This window comes from Mobula hypostoma, chromosome 5 (genome assembly GCF_963921235.1).
Source record: "Mobula hypostoma chromosome 5, sMobHyp1.1, whole genome shotgun sequence".
NCBI classification, from domain to species: Eukaryota; Metazoa; Chordata; class Chondrichthyes; order Myliobatiformes; family Myliobatidae; genus Mobula; species Mobula hypostoma.
The window spans coordinates 158,572,250-158,596,485 of record NC_086101.1 but is presented as its reverse complement, the minus strand read 5'-3'; the positions used below and the strand labels follow the sequence as shown (position 1 = coordinate 158,596,485).

Below are 24,236 nucleotides of genomic sequence, written 5' to 3'. Positions count from 1 at the left end.
TTGGCAAGTCAACAAATACATTCAAATGTACCGTGGAGAGCAGTCTGACAGGCTGCATCACTGTCTGGTATGGAGGGGCTACTGCACAGAACCGAAAGAAGCTGCAGAAGGTTGTAAATCTAGTCAGCTCCATCTTGGTACGAGCTTACAAAGTACCTGGGGCATCTTTAGGGAGCGGTGTCTCAGAAAGGCAGCGTCCATTATTAAGGACCTCCAGCACCCAGGGCATGCCCTTTTCTTACTGTTGCCATCAGGTAGGAGGTACAGAAGCCTGAAGGCACACGCTCAGCGTGATAATAAACCTGATTCTGAAGCTCGGGCTGTCTGATGTGTAACATTAACTCTATTTTCACAGATGCTGTCTGACTTGTATTTCAGATTTTTTTTGGTTTAATATATTTGATTTCCAACATATAGAGATTTTTTTTTATTTCTGCCATGTTAGCACAAGCTGTTTTCATTGTGCTTCTGCCTGTCAGTTTTATAGACCTTTCATTGAAAGGGTGTCAGTCTGCCAATACATTACTCCAGTATGAATAACCTATCGAAGGAGAGACTTGTTATGTTTTGTCATTCCAAAAACTAATCAAAAGAAAAACCACAGGAGCCTGGGAGAACACGTAAGCTTAGTTTGTTTATTTTATTGGGGCATACGCCATTCCGCCACCACTTACGATGTGGTGGTGTGATTACGTATGCTATTCTTGTACCTTTACATATAACCTGCAATGAATTGTGTAAACAAAGAATGTTTTCTCAAACAATATACAGTATTTACAACATTACTCAAATATTAGGAATCTGTTAGTCTCGTGAGACCATGGATTTGCGCCTTGGAAGGTTTCCAGGGTGCAGGCCTGGGCAAGGTTGTATGGAAGACTGGCAGTTGCCCATGCTGCAAGCCTCCCCTCTCCATGCCACCGATGTTGTCCAAGGGAAGGACATTAGGACCCATACAGCTTGGCACCGGTGTTGTCGCAGAGCAATGTGTGGTTAAGTGCCTTGCTCAAGGACACAACACGCTGCCTCAGCCAAGGCTCGAACTAGATCACTAGACGAACGCCTTAACCACTTGGCCACATGCCAACACACTCAAATATTACTGACATGTTAAATACATAAAAAGACAGCACAAACAGCAGAAAATCTGCAAATGCTGAAAATCTAAAGCAACACACACAAAATGCTGGAGGAACTCAGCAGGGCAGGCAGCATTTATGGAAAAGAGTAAACAGTTGACATTTCAGGCCAAGACCCTTCATCAGGACTAGAAAGAAAGAGAAGTCAGAGTAAGAAAGGGGGGGGGTGGAGGAAGAAGTACAGGAGGTAGGTGATAGGTGAAACTGAGGGAGGGGGTGAAGTAAAGAGCTGGGAAGTTGATTGGTAAAAGAGATAAAGGGTTGGAGGAGGGGAAATCTGATAGTAGAAGACAGAAGATTTCAATGGTAAATTGAGAAGGAGATGGCAAATGGAAGATGAGGTAGAAAGATTTGAGGTTATCCAGGTTGGAAATTAATATGCAGTGTGAGGGAGTAAATAGTGCAAAGGCCTACATTGCAAAAGCATTTGAGTACAGGAATAAAGAGTCCCATTAGATGGAGCACTGATGAGAGTGCATCTAGATTCTTTTTTCATAGAAACATAGAAAATAGGTGCAGGAGTAGGCCATTCGGCCCTTCGAGCCTGCACCGCCATTCAGTATGATCATGGCTGATCATCCAACTCAGAACCCTGTACCAGCTTTCCCTCCATACCCCCTGATCCATTTAGCCACAAGGGCCATATCTAACTCCCTCTTAAATATAGCCAATGAACTGCCCTCAACTGTTTCCTGTGGCAGAGAATTCCACAGATTCACCACTCTCTGCGTGAAGAAGTTTTTCCTCATCTCAGTCCTCAAAGGCTTCCCCTTTATCCTCAAACTGTGACCCTCATTCTGGACTTCCCCAATATCGGGAACAATCTTCCTGCATCTAGCCTGTCCAATCCCTTTAGGATTTTATACCTTTCAATAAGATCCCCCCTCAGTCTTCTAAGTTCCAATGAATATAAGCCTGGTCGATCCAGTCTTTTATCATATGAAAGTCCTGCCATCCCAGGAATCAATCTGGTGAACCTTCGCTCGGGTTTAGCCTCCATGAGCAAGGGTACATTTGCATTTGAGAGAACTGCTCAGATTAAATGCTGGGATTGTGAATTTCTTTTATATGAGGAAAGATTAAGTCAACTAGGAATGTATTCTCTTGAGTTCTGAAGATTGACAGGTGGTCTCATTGAAACATGAAATGCTTCCAAAGCTTGATGGTATAGATGTCGAGTTAATGTTTACCCTGGCTGACAATAAAATAAAACTGCAGATGGTGGAAATACTAAATAAATACAAATAATGCTGGAATTACTCAGTAAGTCAGGTCATATCTGTGGGAAGCGAAACTGAGTCGATGTTTTGGATCAAAGGCTCTTTCTCAGTTCTGGGAAGCAGACAAAAGCAGCTGTTGAGCTGGAGTACCCTGCAGATCTATTTAACGGCAGCCTGCTTCTCTTCATCTTCTTGTGGTATCATCTGAACACATACCATTAAGACCACCACGTATACTGGGTAACACCCACAATTTCTTTCAACCTTTCATTTCCTTTGTTAGACTAAGTTTGCCTAATGTTCTGCCATAATCCTTCAATGAAATATTCTTATTTCATATACTTTTTCTTTTTATTGTATACAGTTACCAAAAGGTTCCTGCTGTCTGCAGCTTATTTGGACAGTGAAAAATGGGACCAGAGAAAGGAAGATCCACACAGCCTGGGTAAGTAAAATTCATTGGGAATGTAAGTTGTACTATTTGTAGGATCTTGTTTCTATAGTTTAACTGGGGCTCTGAAAGAAGTTATGTACATCAAGGGTATTTGAAAATGTCAGGCTTCGCAGAATACCCAAAACTAAAAAATAGACTTTTAAAAAAGATCACTTTCCCTCAATTTAGATGTCATTACTCACATTCTTTTTTGTTCGAGATTTGGTATTCTTATCTACTTGGTGTTTAAGGATACATTCAATAAAACTAAAACTGGAAAAAAAGGCTGTGTTGGCCCAGCTAGATTTTCCCTGCAACTTATTGGCTTCAAAATATGGCATTTACTAAACTAGACTGAAATGGAGTAGTCACTGAGTTTAGAAACTGGCCTTTCAACCCACCATGACCATACCAATCATTGGACGTATCTATATGAATACATTTATCAACAAGGAAAGAATTACAAATGACATGTGATTTTAAAAAATTGAATTTATCAGTTAACCTACACCCAGGCACCTAGCATTGGTAATATATTTTGTGAAGTTCCTTTTGGATGAGATTCAAAGCACTTGTGTTTTGACTACGAAGTATTTTGCTGCTGAACGATGATGTAATTGGCTTGTGTTTTTTTATATGCCAAGTAGGTTTCTTTTAGGAATGTAGAATTACTGTTAGCCTCTGTCAATACTAAATCACACCAAAATGATTTGATCTTCTTTCATTCCAGAGGTTTTTTTTTCCAATTAAGCAAATGCATGCAATTCAGCATAAAAATCCTTTGCTTTCTGAAATGGATTTTTTTCCTTTCATTCTGCCCAAGTTGATTTGTGCTTTTCAGTATTCTCATAACAATTTTTGCAGTACTGTTTCTGCTGTATCTCAATTATATTAAAACTGGTGATATAAAGCCTTTTGATTGAGGGCCATAAAATGTGTGATTTGTTAAAATTCTATAAATGTCAGATTAATGGCATTCACTTTAATTATCAGTGTTTCCAATCCCTGTTCCAGCTGTTTCATGACTGTCAAAATTAGCACTGTTTCATATAGCCTGAAGCTAAGGAGCTAAAGAATCTGCTTTTCCTCCTCGCTGGAAAAATAGCAGAAATGAAAATATCCTTCGAATGAATAGTATTAATTTTATTTGACATCAGGTGATTTTGTCCTTTTAAACTGCTGATGGCAATGAGATTTTTCCTATGCAATGTAATAATGTATCACAGACATTCCTTGTAGAAAATTATGTAAATCTGATGCATCAGTTATTTTGTGCAAATTTCCATAATGTAGGCTTGATGTTCATGATGGAACTGTCATATAGGAAAGAAAATGTGGAAAGGTGGCATCTAGGTTTGCATTCATGTTATCACAACTTCATTCTTTGGTAAATCTGGCACAGGAAAAACTTTTAATTAAAATAATTACTTATAATTATATTCCAAGCTGCATTGTAGCTGATTCTAGTGAAAAATTGTAGAAAGCATTATGAGTATGCATGTCAAATTGCAAATGCTGCCAAATGTATTTAATGCAACTGTTTTTTTTATAATGGACTTGGAGGTGTTTATACTACTTGTACTGCCAAAGTTACGTAGAGGAAGTGCTTGAGTAGCAAATTATATCGGAGTGAGAAATTGCTGGAAACTGGGTTCCAGAATAAAGAGAAATATTCTTAGTTTAAAGAATGTTCATTTAAAATATTTGTATTAAATTATTTTATTAAATTGTGGAACCAATGGCAGGTTTCTTCATCCTTAATAACTTTTTTCTATTTGGTTACATTTATATTTTATTATTTAGAAAAATTTGATTCAACATTCCTAAGTTCAAAATGAAGGAAAATCTTTGCTAGTTATTGATAGTTTTAATAATGGTTAATTATTATTTGCTCCTGGAAGTAAAATTGCATAAAGATGACCTCTCTAGATTTTCAGCTGTTTTAGACCCGAAGGAAGCAACATTCAAAATTGTCTACTCTAGTTTCTCTCCTAATGATATGTGGTGATTTTGGTATATTTGTACCCCTTCGTAAACTCAGCTAGACTGCTGTCCCCAAGATCTTCCATCATGTCTATCTTCTTGCCGTGGCTAAGAGCTTTATTTTTAATGGACCTCACCCCCTGCCCTTTCCACTGCATCTAAAAATGTTCATTTCTTTCAAGACCTTGGACATATTGGTTTCTATGTGTGCAGGTCAGTGGGACTAGGCAGAAAATGGTTCGGCACAGCCAAGAAGGGCCAAAAGGCCTGTTTCTGTGCTGTAGTTTTTCTATGGTTTCTATATTATCACTGCCTAAGTCCTAGGTTCTTTTTTTTCTCATTAACTTTTGTTTGAGCTCTCTACTTAAATCTCTGAGCATGCCAGAGGACTGAAGTAGCCAATATCAAAATGATCAGGGCACTATATGTCTGTCATTCTTTGAGGGTTCCAGTCTTTGGCATGTTTGAGCATACCATCCTTCTCCAATGTAACTCCTCTATTTCTGCCCTCACCCATCCTCCTGTCACTGCACCAGGGATAGGGCTCCTCTTGTCCTCACCTACCACCCCACCAGCCTCCACGTCCAGCACACAATACTCCATAACTTCCAGCATCTCCAATGGGATCCCACCACCAAGCATATCTTTCTCTCCCACCCCTCCCCCCACTTTCTGCTTTCTGCAGGGATTGCTTCCTGCATGTCTCCCTTGTCCATTTGTCCCTCTCCACTGATCTCCCTCCTGGCACTTATCCTTGCAAGTGGAACAGTGCTACACCTGCCCCTACACCTCCTCCGTCACTACCATTCAAGGCCCTGAACAGTCCTTCCAGGTAAGGCGACACTTCACCTGTGAGTCTGTTGGGGTCATTTACTGTATCTAGTGCTCCCAGTGTGGCCTCCTGTATATTGGTGAGACCCAATGTAGATTGAGAGACCGTTTTGCCGAGTGCCTATGTTCCATCCGCCAGAAGAAGCAGGATCTCCCAGTGGCCAACATTTTAATTCCACTTCCCATTCTCATTCCGACAAGTCGGTCTGTGCCCTCCTCTGCTGTCTGGATGTGGCCACACTCAGATTGGAGGAGCAACACCTTGTATTCTGTCTGGGTAGCCTCCAACCTGATGGCATGAACATCAATTTCTTGAACTTCTGGTAATGGTGCCCCCCACCTTCACCATTCCCAATTCCCAATTCCCATTTCCCTCTCTCACCTTATCTCCTTACCTTGCCTATCACCTCCCTCTTCCCTCTCTTCCATGGCCTTCTGACCTCTCCTATCGGATTCTCCCTTCTCTTTGACCAATCAACTTCCCAGCTCTATACTCCACCCCTCCCCCTCCCAGTTTCACCTATCACCTACTACCTTGTATTTCTTCCTCCCCTCTCCCCACCTTCTTACTCTGATTCTCATCTTTTTTCTCCTGTCCTGATGAAGGGTCTCGGCCCAAAACATTGACACTTTACTCTTTTTCATGGATGCTTCTGGCCTGCTGAGTTTTATGATTTTGTGTGTGTTCCTCTGTTGCCCAGTTATGTTATGCTGCCCTCACAGGGTATAACTACAATTGTATTATGGTGGTTTACCTTGTTGGATCAGCAACATTACTGCTAGAATTCTTTAAGGAGCTTTTACTTACTTACATAACGTCTCAGAATGAGGATCAGATTTATTATCACCAGCATGTGTCATGAAATTTGTTAACTGTCAGTGATTTTATCTAAAAGCAAGACATGAATTTTCATACATTAACTGAATATATCTGGTTAACTCATCACAATGTCTCCTGATATGTGCACAAGTTCAGATTTGTCATACGGCTTATCCAGCACCTAGTGTTTGATATACTCCAGTATTAAAACACTCCTCTTTGGTTTCTTTCTTAGTTCTTAGCTCACATATTTGCTCCCTTGGCATCAGGTTATCATTGACCATCTGCAGCAAGTTAATTTTGTCACCCTGTTTACTGAGTGGCAAAATTTATCAATGTCAGCCTTAACACACACTGAGCATTTGTTGTACTCGAGTAAAAAAAATGGTAAAGCTTTGCAGATATCCTTGTCTCAGTCCAAAATCACTGACTGCATATCATCTTCCTTTTTAAATCTTTTTATTAATGTTAATACAGAGAGATTGGAATAATCTTATAATTAATAAACATAAACAGAAAAAATTTCAAATAACATAGGTGTAATAAACTTCCAAACTCATGATGAAATTAGTCATAAAGAAAAAAAAGAAATAAAAAGAAAAAATATATATATAAGCAAAGAAACCCCCCCCCCAAAAAAATTTTAAAAACTAAATACTAAACCCAAAAAAAGCAAACAGAACAAAACAGGGCTAGACCAATATCTTGAATCAAACACATTCAATAATGTCGTCAACTCCGCTCCTCTATTCATATATTTTATGTTAATAAAGAAGATTCGGAAGGGTCAAAATTACTGACTGCATATCAATAGATTTCATTTCCACTTTCTAGAATCTGCTGATTGGATAAAATGTCATAGTATCTGCCCTGTCAGACCCGTTTAAAAATATTTTGTACTGACAGGGCTTCCGGTTGGCAGCCATATGGAGTAGTCACAGAGAACGGGTGCTCCGTCCTACTTCTTATCTCCACACCACTTCTTCCCCCTTTTCTCATACCAAACTGTTGGACTTTTTGCTCTTTCCCCTGCCTGCGACTACGCTCACTTCACAATGACCTCAAAGAGTACTAAACCCGGGAAAAAAGACGATTCGGCGGCTGGCCTGACAGTAGAGGCTATCTCCACGCGACTAGACTGACATGGTGTGGCATTAGCGGCCGAATTTAAATCTCCTTTCAGCCTGCTGGAAACGAAACTGGACCAAATCCAATGCAAAGTGGAGGACCATAGCCAACGCTTACCCTCTCTCGAGCTCACTAAAGACGACCTGAGCCAGCGCGTCAGTGAACTGGAAAACATCTGCTCCAGCTTTACCCAATGTGAAAACAACATCAAGCTAATGGCTAAAATTACTGACTTGGACGGCAGAACCTATGTATCCTGGGCCTGCCAGAATCTGTTGAAGGCGGCCATCCTACTGAATTTTTTTCCAGTTGGCTTTGTGAAATCTTCGGGAAGGAGACGCTGTCATTCCTGCTGGAGATTGATAGAGCCCACCATTCACTAGCAGCTAAACCAGCCCCAGGACAGAGACTGCATCCGATCATTCTTCGCCTGCACCACTACCAGATTAAAGATCTCTTGGTTAGAGAGGCCTGGTGGAGAGGGAAGCTGGAATACCGAGGCCAGCAGATTTGGGTTGTGAAGGACTACTCTCCCGAAGTTTTGACCCTGCGAGCCAAGTACAGAGAAGTAATGATGGAGCTATACAACTGAGGACTCAGGCCTTCCCTAGTATACCTTGCAGGGCTCCGCATCACACTTCCCCATGGTGATAAGAAGTGGCTACGCTCGGAAATGCATCGACACCCTCCCCACTACACTTTTCTCCCATACCCTCTTCCAGGTAACATTAGTAGTGCTTGAATAGCGAGGTCTGGTCTTACTTGGCCGGGTTAGGTACTGACTACCACGACAGGTGGAATATTATTCACTCAGACTGCTCCCTCTCGAGAGTATTTCCTTTTACCTGCAATTCAATGAACTCTACAACCTTTCGTGGGAAGAACATTGGGTAAAGTCTGCTTATTTTTTATTTTTTACTTTTTTCAGATGTAAGTTTATATTTCTGTTTTATGGTTCATTTTTCAGAGTCATATTTAATAAACCTTGGGGGAATTGTTTTATCTCTCATTAAGCACAATGTCAGTTTAGGAGTGTTAAATGCTTACTCTTCCCTTTAACTAACAATAACAGAGTTGAAGATGACGCTACGAGTGACAGGAAGGTGTACTGTTGGATGATTATGGTTCTTAAGAGCTCGCTGCTATGCTTTTTGGCAACTGTCTTGTTGTGGTTTGGGGGGTGGGGGGAGGGTACTCCAATGCTGGTACTGTTTTAGAACCCTTAGAAGTTCTTGTTATACAGGATTTATTTCTGCCCTGTTTCTCTTTGTTTTACATTTTTGCCCCAGAGCTGATACCGGAAATCTTGACGTCGCTTATGCCTATCAACCTGTATCTTTTTTAAAGGAGAATGGTTAGTCCGTTAAACTTTGTGAGCTGGAATGTCAAGGCGCTGAATCACCCTGTTAAAAGAAGGAAGGTGTTCTCACATCGCAAACAGCTTAATACAGCAATTGCATTCAATAATACAGCAATTGCATTCAATAATACAGCAGAACATTCGCAGTTCTGACAATTCCCGTCTAATGTCTCGATGGGTGGGGCAGCACGTCCACTCCACTTTTCAGGCTAAAGCCAGGGGGGTTTCAATTCTCATAAACCAAAACATACCCTTTGAGCTCCACAACACAATTTCAGATACAAGCAGTCGTTTTGTCATTGTCTCGGGGAAATTATATAATACATTGGTAGTGTTGGCTAATGTATATGCTCCTAACTCGGATGATGTAGGCTTCTTTGAACTTTTTTTTTCTGCGCTGCCTGATTTGAGTTCATACTCTCTCATACTAGGTGTGGACTTCAACTGTTGGTTAGATCCAGTGCTGAATCAATCGTCTCCTATTCCCAGAGATCTAAGCAAATCTGCCTCACTAATTCAGTCCTTCCTCTCCAACTATGGCACCTCTGATGTATGGCGCTTTCTCCACCCAAATAAGAGAGAATGTTCTTTCTTCTCACACATCCATCATACCTTTTCTAGAATTGACTACTTTTTACTCAATAATCAGCTGATTCCATCGGTCTGTTCCTATGTTTATCAGAGCATAGTGATATCAGACCACACTCCGGTTGTCCTGTCTATAATTCTTCCTGGCCTTCCTCAAATAAATAAGCATTGGCGTTTTAATTCAACCTTACTGTCAAATAATGATTTTGTAAAATTTATGGAGGACCAGATAATCTTTTTCCTTAATACCAATATGTCACCTGAACCTCAAGCCTGGTTGTTTGGGACACTATGAAAGCATACCTCAGGGGTCAAATAATTTCCTACACTGCGAATATGAAAAGAAAGACCCATAAAAAATGACCAGATCTGGCCAATCAAATTAAAGAAATAGACCAACAATATGCTCAAATTAAAAATCCAGAGCTGTACAAAAATCGAGCGGAACTCCAAACTAAATTTGACCTTATTTCCACTCACCCAATTGAATGCCAACTTTTGAAAAGCAAGAGCCGGGGTCTATATCCATGGTGACAAATCTGGTAAATTTTTAGCCAACCCATTAAGGGGCCTCAAAGCCAAACAATACATCACAAAAATTCGAATGGAAAACAGAAGCATCACCTTGAATCACTCTGAAATCAACGACACGTTCAGGAATTTTTATTCACGACTTTACACTTTTGAATCCGCAAATGATAACATTTCGGTTGAGAATTTTTAAAATAGCTTAAATATCCCCACGCTCTCTCCTGATCTCAAATTGAGACTGAATGAGCCAATATCATTAGAGGAAATATCCTCAGCTATCTCTTTACAACAGACTGGTAAATCTCCAGGACCCGATGGGTTCCCTGTGGAATTCTTTAAATCATTTTCCTCACTGCTGTTACCTCAACTAACCTTGGTTCTATCTGATTCGTTTAAACAAGGTAAACTGCCAGTATCATTTAATGAGGCACGCATCATTCTTCTAGCGAAGAGAGGCAAAGATCCAACAGAGTGCTCCTCATACAGGCCCATCTCTCTGTTAAATGTTGGTGTCAAAATTTTATTCAAAGTTCTGACCCATAGATTGGAGAACATCCTACCCTCAATTATTTTTGAAGACCAAACTGGCTTTGTCAAAAACTGCCTCCCCTTTTTTGACATACGCCGTCTATTAAATATTTTATACTCACCTTCATTTGGGATCCCTGAATGTGTCATCTCCTTAGACGCAGAGAAAGCGTTCAACCGCGTGGAATGGAATTACCTCTTTGCTGTTTTAGAAAAAATTTGATTTCGGACCAAGTTTTATCATGGGATTAAACTGTTATATTTGCGTCCCACTGCCTCTGTTTTGACCAACTCTCAGCAATCCCAACCTTTCAACCTTAAACATAGAACCCGCCAAGGGTGCTCTTTAAGCCCTTTACTTTTTGATCTGGCCATAGAGCCACTGGCGATTGCGTTCCGCAGTTGTGCGGATCTGACAGGGATTTGGAGGGAGGGAGTTGAGCACAAAGTCTCCCTTTATGCTGACAATCTTTTGCTAAACCCGATCACCTCCTTACCCCCATGTTCTCACTCCTTTACAAATTTAGCCAGTTTTTAGGATACAAACTTAATTTACCCAAGAGCGAACTTTTTCCAATAAATGGAGAAGCACAAGTGTCGGAGTTCCATGACCTCCCTTTTAAGGTGGCGAATAACCAATTTACTTACCTTGGCGTCACAGTACAAATGAAATATAAGTGCCTTTTTGGAGAAAATTTCATTAATTTGTTAAATCATACAAAACAGAGCTTAGCACAGTGGTCACCCCTGTCCATGTTCCTGATGGGCCAAATCAATGTTGTTAAAATGAACATCCTTCCTAAATTCCTATACCTTTTTCAATCCATACCTAAAGCCTTCTTTGACTCGCTAGACTCAGTCATATTGTCCTGCTTTTGGAAGGGCAAGCGTCCCCGACTGAATAAAGTCCATCTTCAAAAATCCAGAAGTGTTAGGGGCATGGCTCAGCCCAATTTCCGCTTATATTACTGGACAGCTAACATATGCTATCTCATCTTTTGGTCTCATTTTTACAACCAATCTGACTGCCCAATATGGGTGACAATGGAGCTGAACTCTATTAGGAATTTCTCCATCTCTGCACTTCTTGGATCTGCACTCCCTTTTCTTACACCTAAACCAACTGCTAATCCTGTTCTCAGGCACACCCTGAGAGTATGGGCTCAGTTCAGAAAGCATTGTGGTCTCCATGCCTTCTCTCTTTCAAGTCCTATTCTACAAACCCCATTTCCAGAAAAGTTGGGATATTTTCCAAAATGCAATAAAAACAAAAATCTGTGATATGTTAATTCATGTAAACCTTTATTTAACTGACAAAAGTACAAAGAAAAGATTTTCAATAGTTTCACTGACCAACTTAATTGTATTTTGTAAATATACACAAATTTAAAATTTGATGACTGCAACATACTCAACAAAAGTTGGGACAGAGTTAAATTAAGATTGAAACGTGCACAAAATATTCAACTAACACCGGTTTGGAAGACTCCACATTAAACAGGCTAATTGGTAGCAGGTGAGGTATCATGACTGGGTATAAAAGTAGCGTCCATCAAAGGCTCAGTCTTTGCAAGCAAGGATGGGTCGTGGCTCACCCCTTTGCGCCAAAATTCGTGACAGAATTGTTAGTCAGTTCAAAATGAACATTTCTCAACGCAAGATTGCAGAGAATTTAGGTCTTTCAACATCTACAGTACATAATATTGTGAAAAGATTCAGAGAATTCAGAGACATCTCAGTGCGTAAAGGGCAAGGTCGGAAACCACTGTTGAATGCGCGTGATCTCTGAGCCCTCAGGCAGCACTGCCCAAGAAACCATCATGCTACTGTGTCAATTATAGCCACCTGGGCTCGGGAGTACTTTGGAAAACCATTGTCACTCAACACAGTCCGTCGCTGCATCCAGAAATGCAACTTGAAACTGTATTACGCAAGGAGGAAGCCATACATCAACTCTATGCAGAAACGCCGACGAGTTCTCTGGGCCCGAGCTCATCTCAGATGGACCGAAAGACTGTGGAACCGTGTGCTGTGGTCAGATGAGTCTACATTTCAGCTAGTTTTCGGAAAAAACGAGCGTCGAGTTCTCCGTGCCAAAGATGAAAATGACCATCCAGATTGTTATCAGTGAAAGGTGCAAAAGCCAGCATCTGTGATGGTATGGGGGTGCATCAGTGCCCACGGCATGGGTGAGTTGCATGTATGTGAAGATACCATTGACTCTGAGGCGTATATTAGGATTTTAGAGAGACATATGTTGCCATCAAGGCGACGTCTCTTCCCGGGACGTCCATGCTTATTTCAGCAGGACAATGCCAGACCACATTCTGCATGGGCTACAACAGCGTGCAGAGTGCGTGTGCTTGACTGGCCTGCTGCCAGTCCAGATCTATCTCCTATTGAAAATATATGGCGCATCATGAAGAGGAGAATCAGACAACGGAGACCACGGACTATTGAGCAGCTGAAGTCTTGTATCAAGCAAGAATGGACAAAATTTCCAATTGCAAATCTACTACAATTAGTATCCTCAGTTCCAAAATGATTAAGAAGTGTTATTAAAAGGAAAGATGATGTAACACAATTGTAAATATGCCTCTGTCCCAACTTTTGTTGAGTGTGTTACAGCCATCAAATTCTAAATTTGTGTATCTTTATAAAATACAATTAAGTTGGTCGGTAAAACTATTGAAAATCTTTTCTTTGTACTTTTGTCAGTTAAATAAAGGTTTACATGAATTAACATATCACAGATTTTTGTTTTTATTGCATTTTGGAAAATATTCCAACTTTTCTGGAAATAGGGTTTGTATATAATCATCTCTTCCAGCCTTCTGTACATGATCCAACATTTCAAGACTGGTACAGAAAGGGCATCAGGCACTTTAAAGATATTTTTATAGACAACTGCTTTGCATCATTTGGACAACTGTCTGCAAAGTTTAACCTACCCAACACTCACTTCTTCAGATATTTGCAAATTAGACATTTTATCAGCCCTCTGATACCAAACTTCCCTGAGGCACCCGACACAAACATCGTTGATATGTTTCTCTGCATGAATCCATTGTGCAAAGATCTAATATCTACTATTTGCGACAAGCTAGCGACTCTGAGGCAAGCTCCACTTGACAAAATTTAAACTGCCTGAGACTCACTGTCAGATGATATTTGGGATTCAGTTCTCAAGTTAGTTAACTCAACCTTTTTATGTGCCTGCCACTGCTTGTTACAGTTCAAGGTTGTACACAGGGCAATATGTCTAAAACTAAATTATCTCGCATTTACCCAGATGTTAATCCCTGCTGCGACAAATGCAAAAGGGGTGAGGCTTCCCTTATTCATGTGTACTGAACATGACCTAGCTTGGAAAAATACTGGAAAGATGTTTTCCAAACTCTATCCCAAATACTTAATTACAATCTGGAACCTAGCCCTTTGATTGCTCTTTTCGGCACCTCCGGAGAGGGGGACACGCACCTAAGTCCGACCAAGCACACTGTCTTTTGCCTCTCTTTTGGCTAGGCGCGCAGTCTTGCTCGGGTGGAGGGATTCTGCCTCGCACACCCACGCTCAGTGGCTGAAGGATGTCATGTCCAGTCAACTCCTTGAGAAGATCCATTATTCAGTTCTCAACTTGGACATAAAGTTCCAAAAGGTGTGGGGACCATTTCTTGAATATTTCAGATTTTCCAGCTAAACTAAAGGTCCATCCTTTCTTCCTGTGTTCTGCACATAAATCCCTGACCTCCAGCATTTTCCGGTAAAATTCTGTGGACTCAGACTTGTAAACATACAAGTCTATGTATTAGGAAAATACACCTTCTCTATACCAATGTAGCTCTGTGAGGACAAAGGTCCTGTTTAACCCTTTTTGCTAATGCAATGATGGCTTGGAGTTGTGGACTGGGAGGGGTGGGGAGATAATCAAAGCATGATTGTACTGTGGGTGCATCTCTTTCATAGATGTGAATTGTACATTTGATACATCTGTTATGCACTGCACAAATCTGCTTTATACTATGCTCTCTTTATTTAAAAAACCAATAAAAATATTGTTGGAAAAAAAAGAAAAATATTTTGTACTTTAGTGAGATTGCTTCTCATTTTTCTTAATTCCAGAAACCACAGACTTATTGGCGTTAATCTTGAGTCAATCAAGAATTCTCAGGTTAATATGAAAGGTGTTCCACGGTGTTGTCCACCCACAAGTACAATGCCTTTTCAGATTAGATTGCTGGACCAAAGAAGTAATTTTTATGAAGTTCTTGTCAATATAGTTTGTTATACTTTACGATGCATTAGTTTTACTTAAATTTCTTCTATTTAGAAGTTATTTGGTTGGTAACCTTGTTACCAATTAATTTTTTTATAATAACTCTCAGTGTAGTTTGCAGGTTCTGTAGTTTGATGTTTAATTTCCACATTTATCCCCTTTACATAGTCAGTGAAAAGTAATTTTAAACTGTTATTCTTCATATAGAAATCTAGAAGTATACAGTGATAGGGAACTTTACAGTTTTTCTCCAACCCATAGAGCCCATACTGTTGGAAGTACCATCCTTATTGACTTGAACTGTTGGACAAAAAAAAAAAATCCAATGCTTGGATTTCTGAAGGGCATAGTTAGGGAGGAAACCATAAATCTTTAAACATCTTTTCCCCATATTTTAAAGTGAGACATCGAGGAGGAACAATTTTTTTTCATGCAAAGGATAGGTGAAAATGAAAGTCACAGAACGTGGTGGAGATAGGTACTCTCAAAAGAAACAGGTACTCTCAAGACAATTAAAATGTATCTGGATAAGCACAAATCACCAGGTTCAAAGATTGCAGATCTACTGCTGGTGAACTGGATTGGTATACATGGGTTCTTGATGGTTGGCATCAACAAGGTTGCCTAAAGGATCTGTTTTAATGCTGTATGACCCTGAAGCAGGGGTTCCCATCCTGAGATCCACAGACCCCTCATTTAATGCAAGGGGTCCATGACACCAAAAAAGATTGGGAACCCCTGCAGTTATTGAATCTTGCACTTATATTGAGTTAGCCCAAATGGTCTGTATGGGTGTTATTTCCTTTTCTTGCTCCCTCATACTTTCCTTTATTGTGTTTTCTCCTTAATTACAGGTGAATCCAGGCGTTGCACATCATGAAAGTTCATTGGTTGAAATATAATTTGCCCTTAATGTTGATAATGTTTCTAAAGTCTTTAGACTTTATGCTAAAACTTTTTGTTTTGGATTTTGGAATGTTTTGTTCATTGATCAGGTTGCACTGACCTGCTATGAAACTCTGGAAATTGGATCTTTTTCCCCATTCAGTTCTCATTAGCAAGTTCAACCCAAAGCTAGAGATAAAATTATGAAAAAAAAGCAACACACATCAAAGTTGCTGGTGAACGCAGCAGGCCAGGCAGCATCTGTAGGAAGAGGTGCAGTCGACGTTTCAGGCCGAGACCCTTCGTCAGGACTAACTGAAGGAAGAGTGAGTAAGGGATTTGAAAGTTGGAGGGGGAGGGGGAGATCCAAAATGATAGGAGAAGACAGGAGAGGGAGGGATAGAGCCAAGAGCTGGACAGGTGATAGGCAAAAGGGGATACGAAAGGATCATGGGACAGGAGGTCCGGGAAGAAAGACGGGGGGGGGGGTGGACCCAGAGGATAGGCAAGAGGTATATTCAGAGGGACAGAGGGAGAAAAAGGAGAGTGAGAGAAAGAATGTGTGCATAAAAATAAGTAACAGATGGGGTACGAGGGGGAGGTGGGGCCTTAGCGGAAGTTAGAGAAGTCGATGTTCATGCCATCAGGTTGGAGGCTACCCAGACGGAATATAAGGTGTTGTTCCTCCAACCTGAGTGTGGCTTCATCTTTACAGTAGAGGAGGCCGTGGATAGACATGTCAGAATGGGAATGGGATGTGGAATTAAAATGTGTGGCCACTGGGAGATCCTGCTTTCTCTGGCGAACAGAGCGTAGATGTTCAGCAAAGCGGTCTCCCAGTCTGCGTCGGGTCTCGCCAATATATAAAAGGCCACATCGGGAGCACCGGACGCAGTATATCACCCCAGTCGACTCACAGGTGAAGTGTTGCCTCACCTGGAAGGACTGTTTGGGGCCCTGAATGGTGGTAAGGGAGGAAGTGTAAGGGCATGTGTAGCACTTGTTCTGCTTACAAGGATAAGTGCCAGGAGGGAGATCAGTGGGGAGGGATGGGAGGGACGAATGGACAAGGGAGTTGCGTAGGGAGCGATCCCTGCGGAATGCAGAGGGGGGGGCAGGGAAAGATGTGCTTAGTGGTGGGATCCCGTTGGAGGTGGCGGAAGTTACGGAGAATATTATGTTGGACCCGGAGGCTGGTGGGGTGGTAGGTGAGGACCAGGAGAACCCTATTCCTAGTTGGGTGGCGGGAGGATGGAGTGAGAGCAGATGTGTGTGAAATGGGGGAGATGCGTTTAAGAGCAGAGTTGATAGTGGAGGAAGGGAAGCCCCTTTCTTTAAAAAAGGAAGACATCTCCCTCGTCCTAGAATGAAAAGCCTCATCCTGAGAGCAGATGCGGCGGAGACGGAGGAATTGCGAGAAGGGGATGGCGTCTTTGCAAGAGACAAGGTGAGAAGAGTAATAGTCCAGATAGCTGTGAGAGTCAGTAGGCTTATAGTAGACATCAGTGGATAAACTGTCTCCAGAGACAGAGACAGAAAGATCTAGAAAGGGGAGGGAGGTGTCGGAAATGGACCAGGTAAACTTGAGGGCAGGGTGAAAGTTGTAGGCAAAGTTAATAAAGTCAACGAGCCCTGCATGCGTGCAGGAAGCAGCGCCAATGCAGTCGTCGATGTAGCGAAGGAAAAGTGGGGGACGGATACCAGAATAGGCACGGAACATAGATTGTTCCACAAAGCCAACAAAAAGGCAGGCATAGCTAGGACCCATACAGGTGCCCATAGCTACACCTTTAGTTTGGAGGAAGTGGGAGGAGCCAAAGGAGAAATTATTAAGAGTAAGGACTAATTCTGCTAGACGGAGCAGAGTGGTGGTAGAGGGGAACTGACTAGGTCTGGAATCCAAAAAGAAGCGTAGAGCTTTGAGACCTTCCTGATGGGGGATGGAAGTCTATAAGGACTGGACATCCATGGTGAAAATAAAGCGGTGGGGGCCAGGAAACTTAAAATCATCGAAAAGTTTAAGAGCGTGAGAAGTGTCACGAACATAGGTCGGAAGGGATTGAACAAGGGGTGATAAAACCGTGTCGAGGTATGCAGAAACAAGTTCGGTGGGGCAGAAGCAAGCTGAGACAATAGGTCGGCCAGGATAGCCAGGTTTGTGGATCTTGGGTAGGAGGTATCGGTGGGGCAGGAGCAAGCTGAGACAATAGGTCGGCCAGGACAGCCAGGTTTGTGGATCTTGGGTAGGAGATAAAATTATGAAAGTATTTTACAGAGGTAAAAGATTCCTTGACAGATGTTTTATATTAGAACTTTAAATACAAAGATCGTCAACTGATTAAAACTACACTTAAAGATTTGATATATAAAAGCTAAAAAATACACGTAGATATAACAAAATTTGCAACACTACAACTAAAAAAAGCTGATAGTGGACTTTAAGAAGGGTAAGATGAGGGAACTATGAATCCTCATAGGGGGATCAGAAGTGGAGAGAGAGAATAATTTCAAGTTCCTGGGTATCAAGAGCTCTGAGGATCTAACCTGGTCCCAACATATCAATGCAGCTATAAAGAAGGCAAGACAGTGGCTATATTTCATTAGACGTTTGAGGAGATTTGATTTGTCATCTAAGACACTAGAAAACTTCTCCAGATGTACCGTGGAGAGTCTTCTGGCAGGCTGCATCACTGTCTGGTACAGTAGGGGGGTGGGGGGTGGAGGGGCTACTGCACAGGATCGAAAGAAGCTACAGAAAGTTGTTAAGTTAGTCAGCTACATCTTGGGTATCTTAAGACACCTTCAAGGAGCAGTGCTTCAGAAAGGCAGCATCCATTATTAAGGAACCCTATCACTCAGGTCATGCTCGCTTCTCATTGTTATTGTCAGGAAGGAGGTACAGAAGCCTGAAGGCACCCACTCAATGATTCAAGAACAGCTTCTTCCCCTCTGTTATCTGATTCCTAAATGGACTTTGAACCCTTGAACACTACCTCACTTTTTTTGTTTTTTTCTGTTTTTGCATTATTTTTAATTTAACTATTTAATATGCATGTTTAGTTACTGTAATTAACTTTTTTTTCTATATTATAATGTATTGCATTCTACTACTGCTGCTAAGGTAACAAATTTCACGACATAATGCTGGTGATATTAAACCTGATTCTGATTCTAATCCTGAAAATTATCAGATTGAAACTGGCTCACTGTTTCAGGAGAAAAGGAAAACTGAATATTTGGGTCATTTAGAATCCCCTTGAAAGCCAGTCATCAATTGTTCATAATTTTGCTACTCATTCTTAAAATGTGCACAGTAATTTGCAATAAATTAATGCTGCTGAGTTATAATTTTGAAATCAATTCTTTGAAACGTGTGGATAAATTTAATAATTTTAATGGTTTTCAATGGATTATTAGCAAATAAGTCCATTAAGGTTGCTTGTGTAACAGAAAATTGCCCTTGAGTTCATAAACTGCTAAGAAACAGAATAAAATTTGTTGTTACAGAATTTGCATGAAAATGTAAGCGAACACAGTTTTGTTTGATTCACACAATTCACATTTCTTGATACGTGCACCAATGACACAGCATTATGACAAACACCACCCTGTATCATGGGGATTGTCTGTGTTCAGAAGTTTAAGGTATTTGACTACAACAGCAGGTGGCAGTGTACATTTCCTCTCAGACCCAGAGGAATTTTTAATGCATTTCAGTTTTGATTATTTTAAAATAAATATTCCACAGGTTATTGCTATGTGCCAAAATGTGCTGCAGAGCTGATTCATATTGCAGATTCCTTTTTATAATTATAATAATTATAAAAGAAATATGCCCTTTACAGTCAAAATTTCTAGTCTAATCTGGAAAGTAGTAGTTGATTTTTTAAGTCCTCACGATTTACTTGCATACAGTACATGTGCATTTTAATTTTGAAACTTGATTGCAACAAAATAAAACAGCAGTGTCTGAAAGATTTTTGTGAAAAGGTTGATGCATTGAATGTATTCAGGATTGTGTTGAAATTTACTCATCATCCTTTGAGGGTTGTACAACATGAATATTAGGTAGAACAGATAATGTTTTGAAAGCAGTGTTTTATAATCTTAATAGAATACTCGGTGACTGAATACATTGACTGACAAGAACTGATGAGCTTTTTTCAATGGTTAGCTCATTAGAAGCAAATAGGATTGAGCAGAAAGAAAGGTCAAGGACTCTGTCTCCCATGTAGGTTTTAAAAATCCTTTAAACAACAGTGAAATCATCTCTTAAATAATTTAAGTGTTTAGGCTGGGCTTTTCAATAGCTTACAGTGGATTTAATAAATATTTTGCAAGTAATTATGTGCAAAAACTGCAACTCAGTCCCTTCCAGAAAACAACAGACTAACACACCAGTTTATTTCGAGAAAAAAATATTCTGTTTCACTGTGGTTAGGAGTATCTAATAAAAAAAAATTAAATATTGTTTCTTCTTACTCAGCGGAATTAGCTGCACAAATGGACATGACTTACGAAAAGAAACTTCCTGTCAGCTCCTTAACTATAGCACGGGTAAGACAATAAAAGCAGCATCCATGTATTATTAATGTTTCTGTGTAATACCTCTAAGGTAAAGGGAGCTAGTAGAGATTTATTCTAAAATGATCTCTGATTGCAGTTCAAGTGTTCTGATTTAAATATGTGAGCTAGTTGAAAGACTGGAATCTGTAGTCATAACACGTGCAGAACTATACTATTTATGGATCTTTTAGTAGTGAATGCTTCCAGGGTGAAATATCTGCAGAAAATTTTGTAATATTTACAGCATTTGTAATGGTGGTAAAATAGAGAGAATAATACATTGAAGCTACCTAATATTTTGACTGGTTACGTGTAGTCATGAAAAAAGCACAATTTCCAGGCCACATATAATACAGACATCCCACCCTGCAATAACTCATTTCAGGGAGGTCTCAACCGGAAGTCTCAACCTCAGAGCAGTCTGTGTCGATGAATTTGTTAATTTTGCAAGACATCAGATTCACAAGTGTTTTGTGAGACACCATGCTGAATGCCCTTTCAACATCACAATTAGAATTTGGCAGCACCAAAAGCAGCTTCATCAACTGGCAGAGCTGTTTGAATCTCAACTGCCCTGTGCTCACAGATTTTACTTTGAACAGCTTCCCCCAGAACTCATCAACTGGCAAACTTTTGTAGTTTGGCACCAGTCCTTCAAGGTTAGTTGAGACATAATCCAGGACCCTTTCTAGATCTTTCTGTCTCTGTCTCTGGAGACAGCTTATCCACTGATGTCTACTATAAGCCTACTGACTCTCACAGCTATCTGGACTATTACTCTTCTCACCCTGTCTCTTGCAAAAGTGCCACCCCCTTCTCGCAATTCCTCTGTCTCCGCCGCATCTGCTCTCAGGATTTTCATTCCAGGACGAGGGAGATGTCCTCCTTTTTTAAAGAAAGGGGCTTCCCTTCCACCACTATCAACTCTGCTCTCAAACGCATCTCCCCCATTTCACGCACATCTGCTCTCACTCCATCCTCCCGCCACCCCACTAGGAATAGGGTTCCCCTGGTCCTCACCTACCACCCCACCAGCCTCCGGGTCCAACATATTATTCTCCGTAACTTCCGCCACCTCCAACGGGATCCCACCACTAAGCACATCTTTCCCTCCCCCCCTCTCTCTGCATTCCGCAGGGATCGCTCCCTACGCAACTCCCTTGTCCATTCGTCCCTCCCATCCCTCCCCACTGATCTCCCTCCTGGCACTTATCCTTGTAAGCAGAACAAGTGCTACACATGCCCTTACACTTCCTCCCTTACCACCATGCAGGGCCCCAGACAGTCCTTCCAGGTGAGGCGACACTTGACCTGTGAGTCGACTGGGGTGATATACTGCGTCCGGTGCTCCGGATGTGGCCTTCTATATATTGGCGAGACCCGACGCAGACTGGGAGACTGCTTTGCTGAACATCTACACTCTGTCCGCCAGAGAAAGCAGGATCTCCCAGTGGCCCAAACATTTTAATTCCACAACCCATTCCCATTCTGACATGTCTATCCACGGCCTCCTGTACTGTAAAGATGAAGCCACACTCAGGTTGGAGGAACAACACCTTATATTCCGTCTGGGTAGCCTCCAACCTGATGGCATGAACATCGACTTCTCTAACTTCCGCTAATGCCCCACCTCCCCCTCGTACCCCATCCGTTATTTATTTTTATACACACATTCTTTCTCTCACTCTCCTTGTTCTCCCTCTGTCCCTCTGACTATACCCCTTGCCCATCCTCTGGTTCCCCCCCCCACTTGTCTTTCTCCCCGGACCTCCTGTCCCATGATCCTCTCATATCCCCTTTGCCAATCACATGTCCAACTCTTGGCTCCATCCCTCCCCCTCCTGTCTTCTCCTATCATTTTGGAACTCCCCCTCCCTCTCCCACTTTCAAATCTCTTACTAACTCTTCCTTCAGTTAGTCCTGACGAAGGGTCTCGGCCTGAAACGTCGACTGTACCTCTTCCTAGAGATGCTGCCTGGCCTGCTGCGTTCACCAGCAACTTTGATGTGTGTTACTCACCTCAACATTTCTTTTACTGTCATTTAACCCACCATGGGCAATAGAAAAGTCACGGTTGCAAACAGTGCAGCAAGCAATGCGGTCATTATTTTTGACCCCTATTAGACAGGGGTACACTTTAGTGTAGTCTGGGCTGAAGTACGTTTTATATTTTCTTTTTTATGGAACACTCTGCCATGGCACTGTAGGACACTAAACTGAACTGATGAACAATGAAAGAGAGAGAGGTCCACTATAAAGCCCGCCTACAGAGAAAACTGATAGGTCTACTTAGCACATAGGGAGACCAATCAGGATTTTTTTTCTCTCTCTCTCTCTCTTTCTCTCTCTCTCTCTCTCTCTCTCTCTCTCTCTCTCTCTCTCTATCTCTCTCTCTCTCTATCTCTCTATCTCTCTATCTCTCTCTATCTCTCTATCTCTCTATCTCTCTCTCTCTCTCTATCTCTCTCTATCTCTCTATCTCTCTATCTCTCTATCTCTCTATCTCTCTATCTCTCTCTCTCTCTCTCTCTCTCTCTCTATCTCTCTCTCTCTATCTCTCTCTCTATCTCTATCTCTCTCAAACAAATTCATTTCCGGGTTTTAATATATAATTTGCAGGCGTCAGAGAGCCGCTATCAATATGCGGGGAGACTCCCGGAACTTCCGGGAGAGGTGGGATGTCTGTATAATATGGCCCACTATCATTTGATTTATGCTGACCAAGGCTCACACCCTGATAGTACTGAACTTTACCTGCTACACAACTCCCAATAAGCTGTCAGTATCAACCCCACAGGGCACGAACAGCAACTGGCTATAGGAAAGCAGAAAATAAGGTCCCACCCACAAACCACACTGGATGTCATCCATTGCAAGTAAACTGCATCCTTCAAGATGCACAATTTTGCTTCTTGCTGAAGGCATACATGAAATAAAAACATTAATAAAGAACTAACTGGTGCACATTAACAAAACCCACATCTTCAATTGAGCGAAAGATTTTCTAGAAGAATAGTCTACCCTCCCAGGCTTGTTGAGCTGATTTAATGGTAAAAGAAGCATGATGAATGATTTTATGCTGTGCCATTTGTTTATTGCGTTGCTGAAACTGTCAGATAGCTACCAACTATGCAGTATGTTGATGTTAGTTTATGCAATAGGTTTGATTGATAGAAACCATAGAAAAACTACAACACAGAAACAGGCCTTTTGGCCCTTCTTGGCTGTGCCGAACCATTTTCTGCCTAGTCCCACTGACCTGCACACGGACCATATCCCTCCATACACCTCCCATCCATGTATCTGTCCAATTTATTCTTAAATGTTAAAAAAGAACCGGCATTTACCACCTGGTCTGGCAGCTCATTCCACACTCCCACCACTCTCTGTGTGAAGAGGCCCCCCCCCCAATGTTCCCTTTAAACTTTTCCCCCTTCACCCTTAACCCATGTCCTCTGGGTTTTTTTTCTCCCCTAGCCTCAGTGGAAAAAGCCTGATTGCATTCACTCTATCTATGCCCATCATAATTTTATATACCTCTATCAAATCTCCCCTCATTCTTCTACACTCCAGGGAATAAAATCCTAACCTATTCAACCTTTCTCTGTAACTGAGTTTCTCAAGTCCCGGCAACATCCTTGTAAACCTTCTCTCCACTCTTTCAACCTTATTAATATCCTTCCTGTAATTTGGTGACCAAAACTGAACACAATACTCCAGATTCGGCCTCACCAATGCCTTATACAACCTCATAATAACATTCCAGCTCTTATACTCAATACTTAGATTAATAAAGGCCAAAGTACCAAAAGCTCTCTTTACGACCCTATCTACCTGTGACGCAACTTTTAGGGAATTTTGTGCCTGTATTCCCAGATCCCTCTGTTCTACTGCACTCATCAGTGCCTTACCGTTTACCCTGTGTGTTCTACTTTGGTTTGTCCTTCC

At 41.4% G+C, this 24,236-nt stretch overlaps 1 protein-coding gene across 1 annotated transcript in view; it reads left to right on the top strand.

Moving 5' to 3' along the window:
* Positions 1 to 24,236, top strand: part of mrps27 (mitochondrial ribosomal protein S27) — a 113,820-nt gene that overhangs the window by 894 nt on the left and 88,690 nt on the right. Inside the window, exons 2-3 of the mRNA XM_063049219.1 lie at positions 2,724 to 2,804; positions 20,209 to 20,279. Coding sequence (XP_062905289.1) covers positions 2,724 to 2,804; positions 20,209 to 20,279 — 152 coding nt within the window. The remainder of the gene's footprint in view (positions 1 to 2,723; positions 2,805 to 20,208; positions 20,280 to 24,236) is intronic.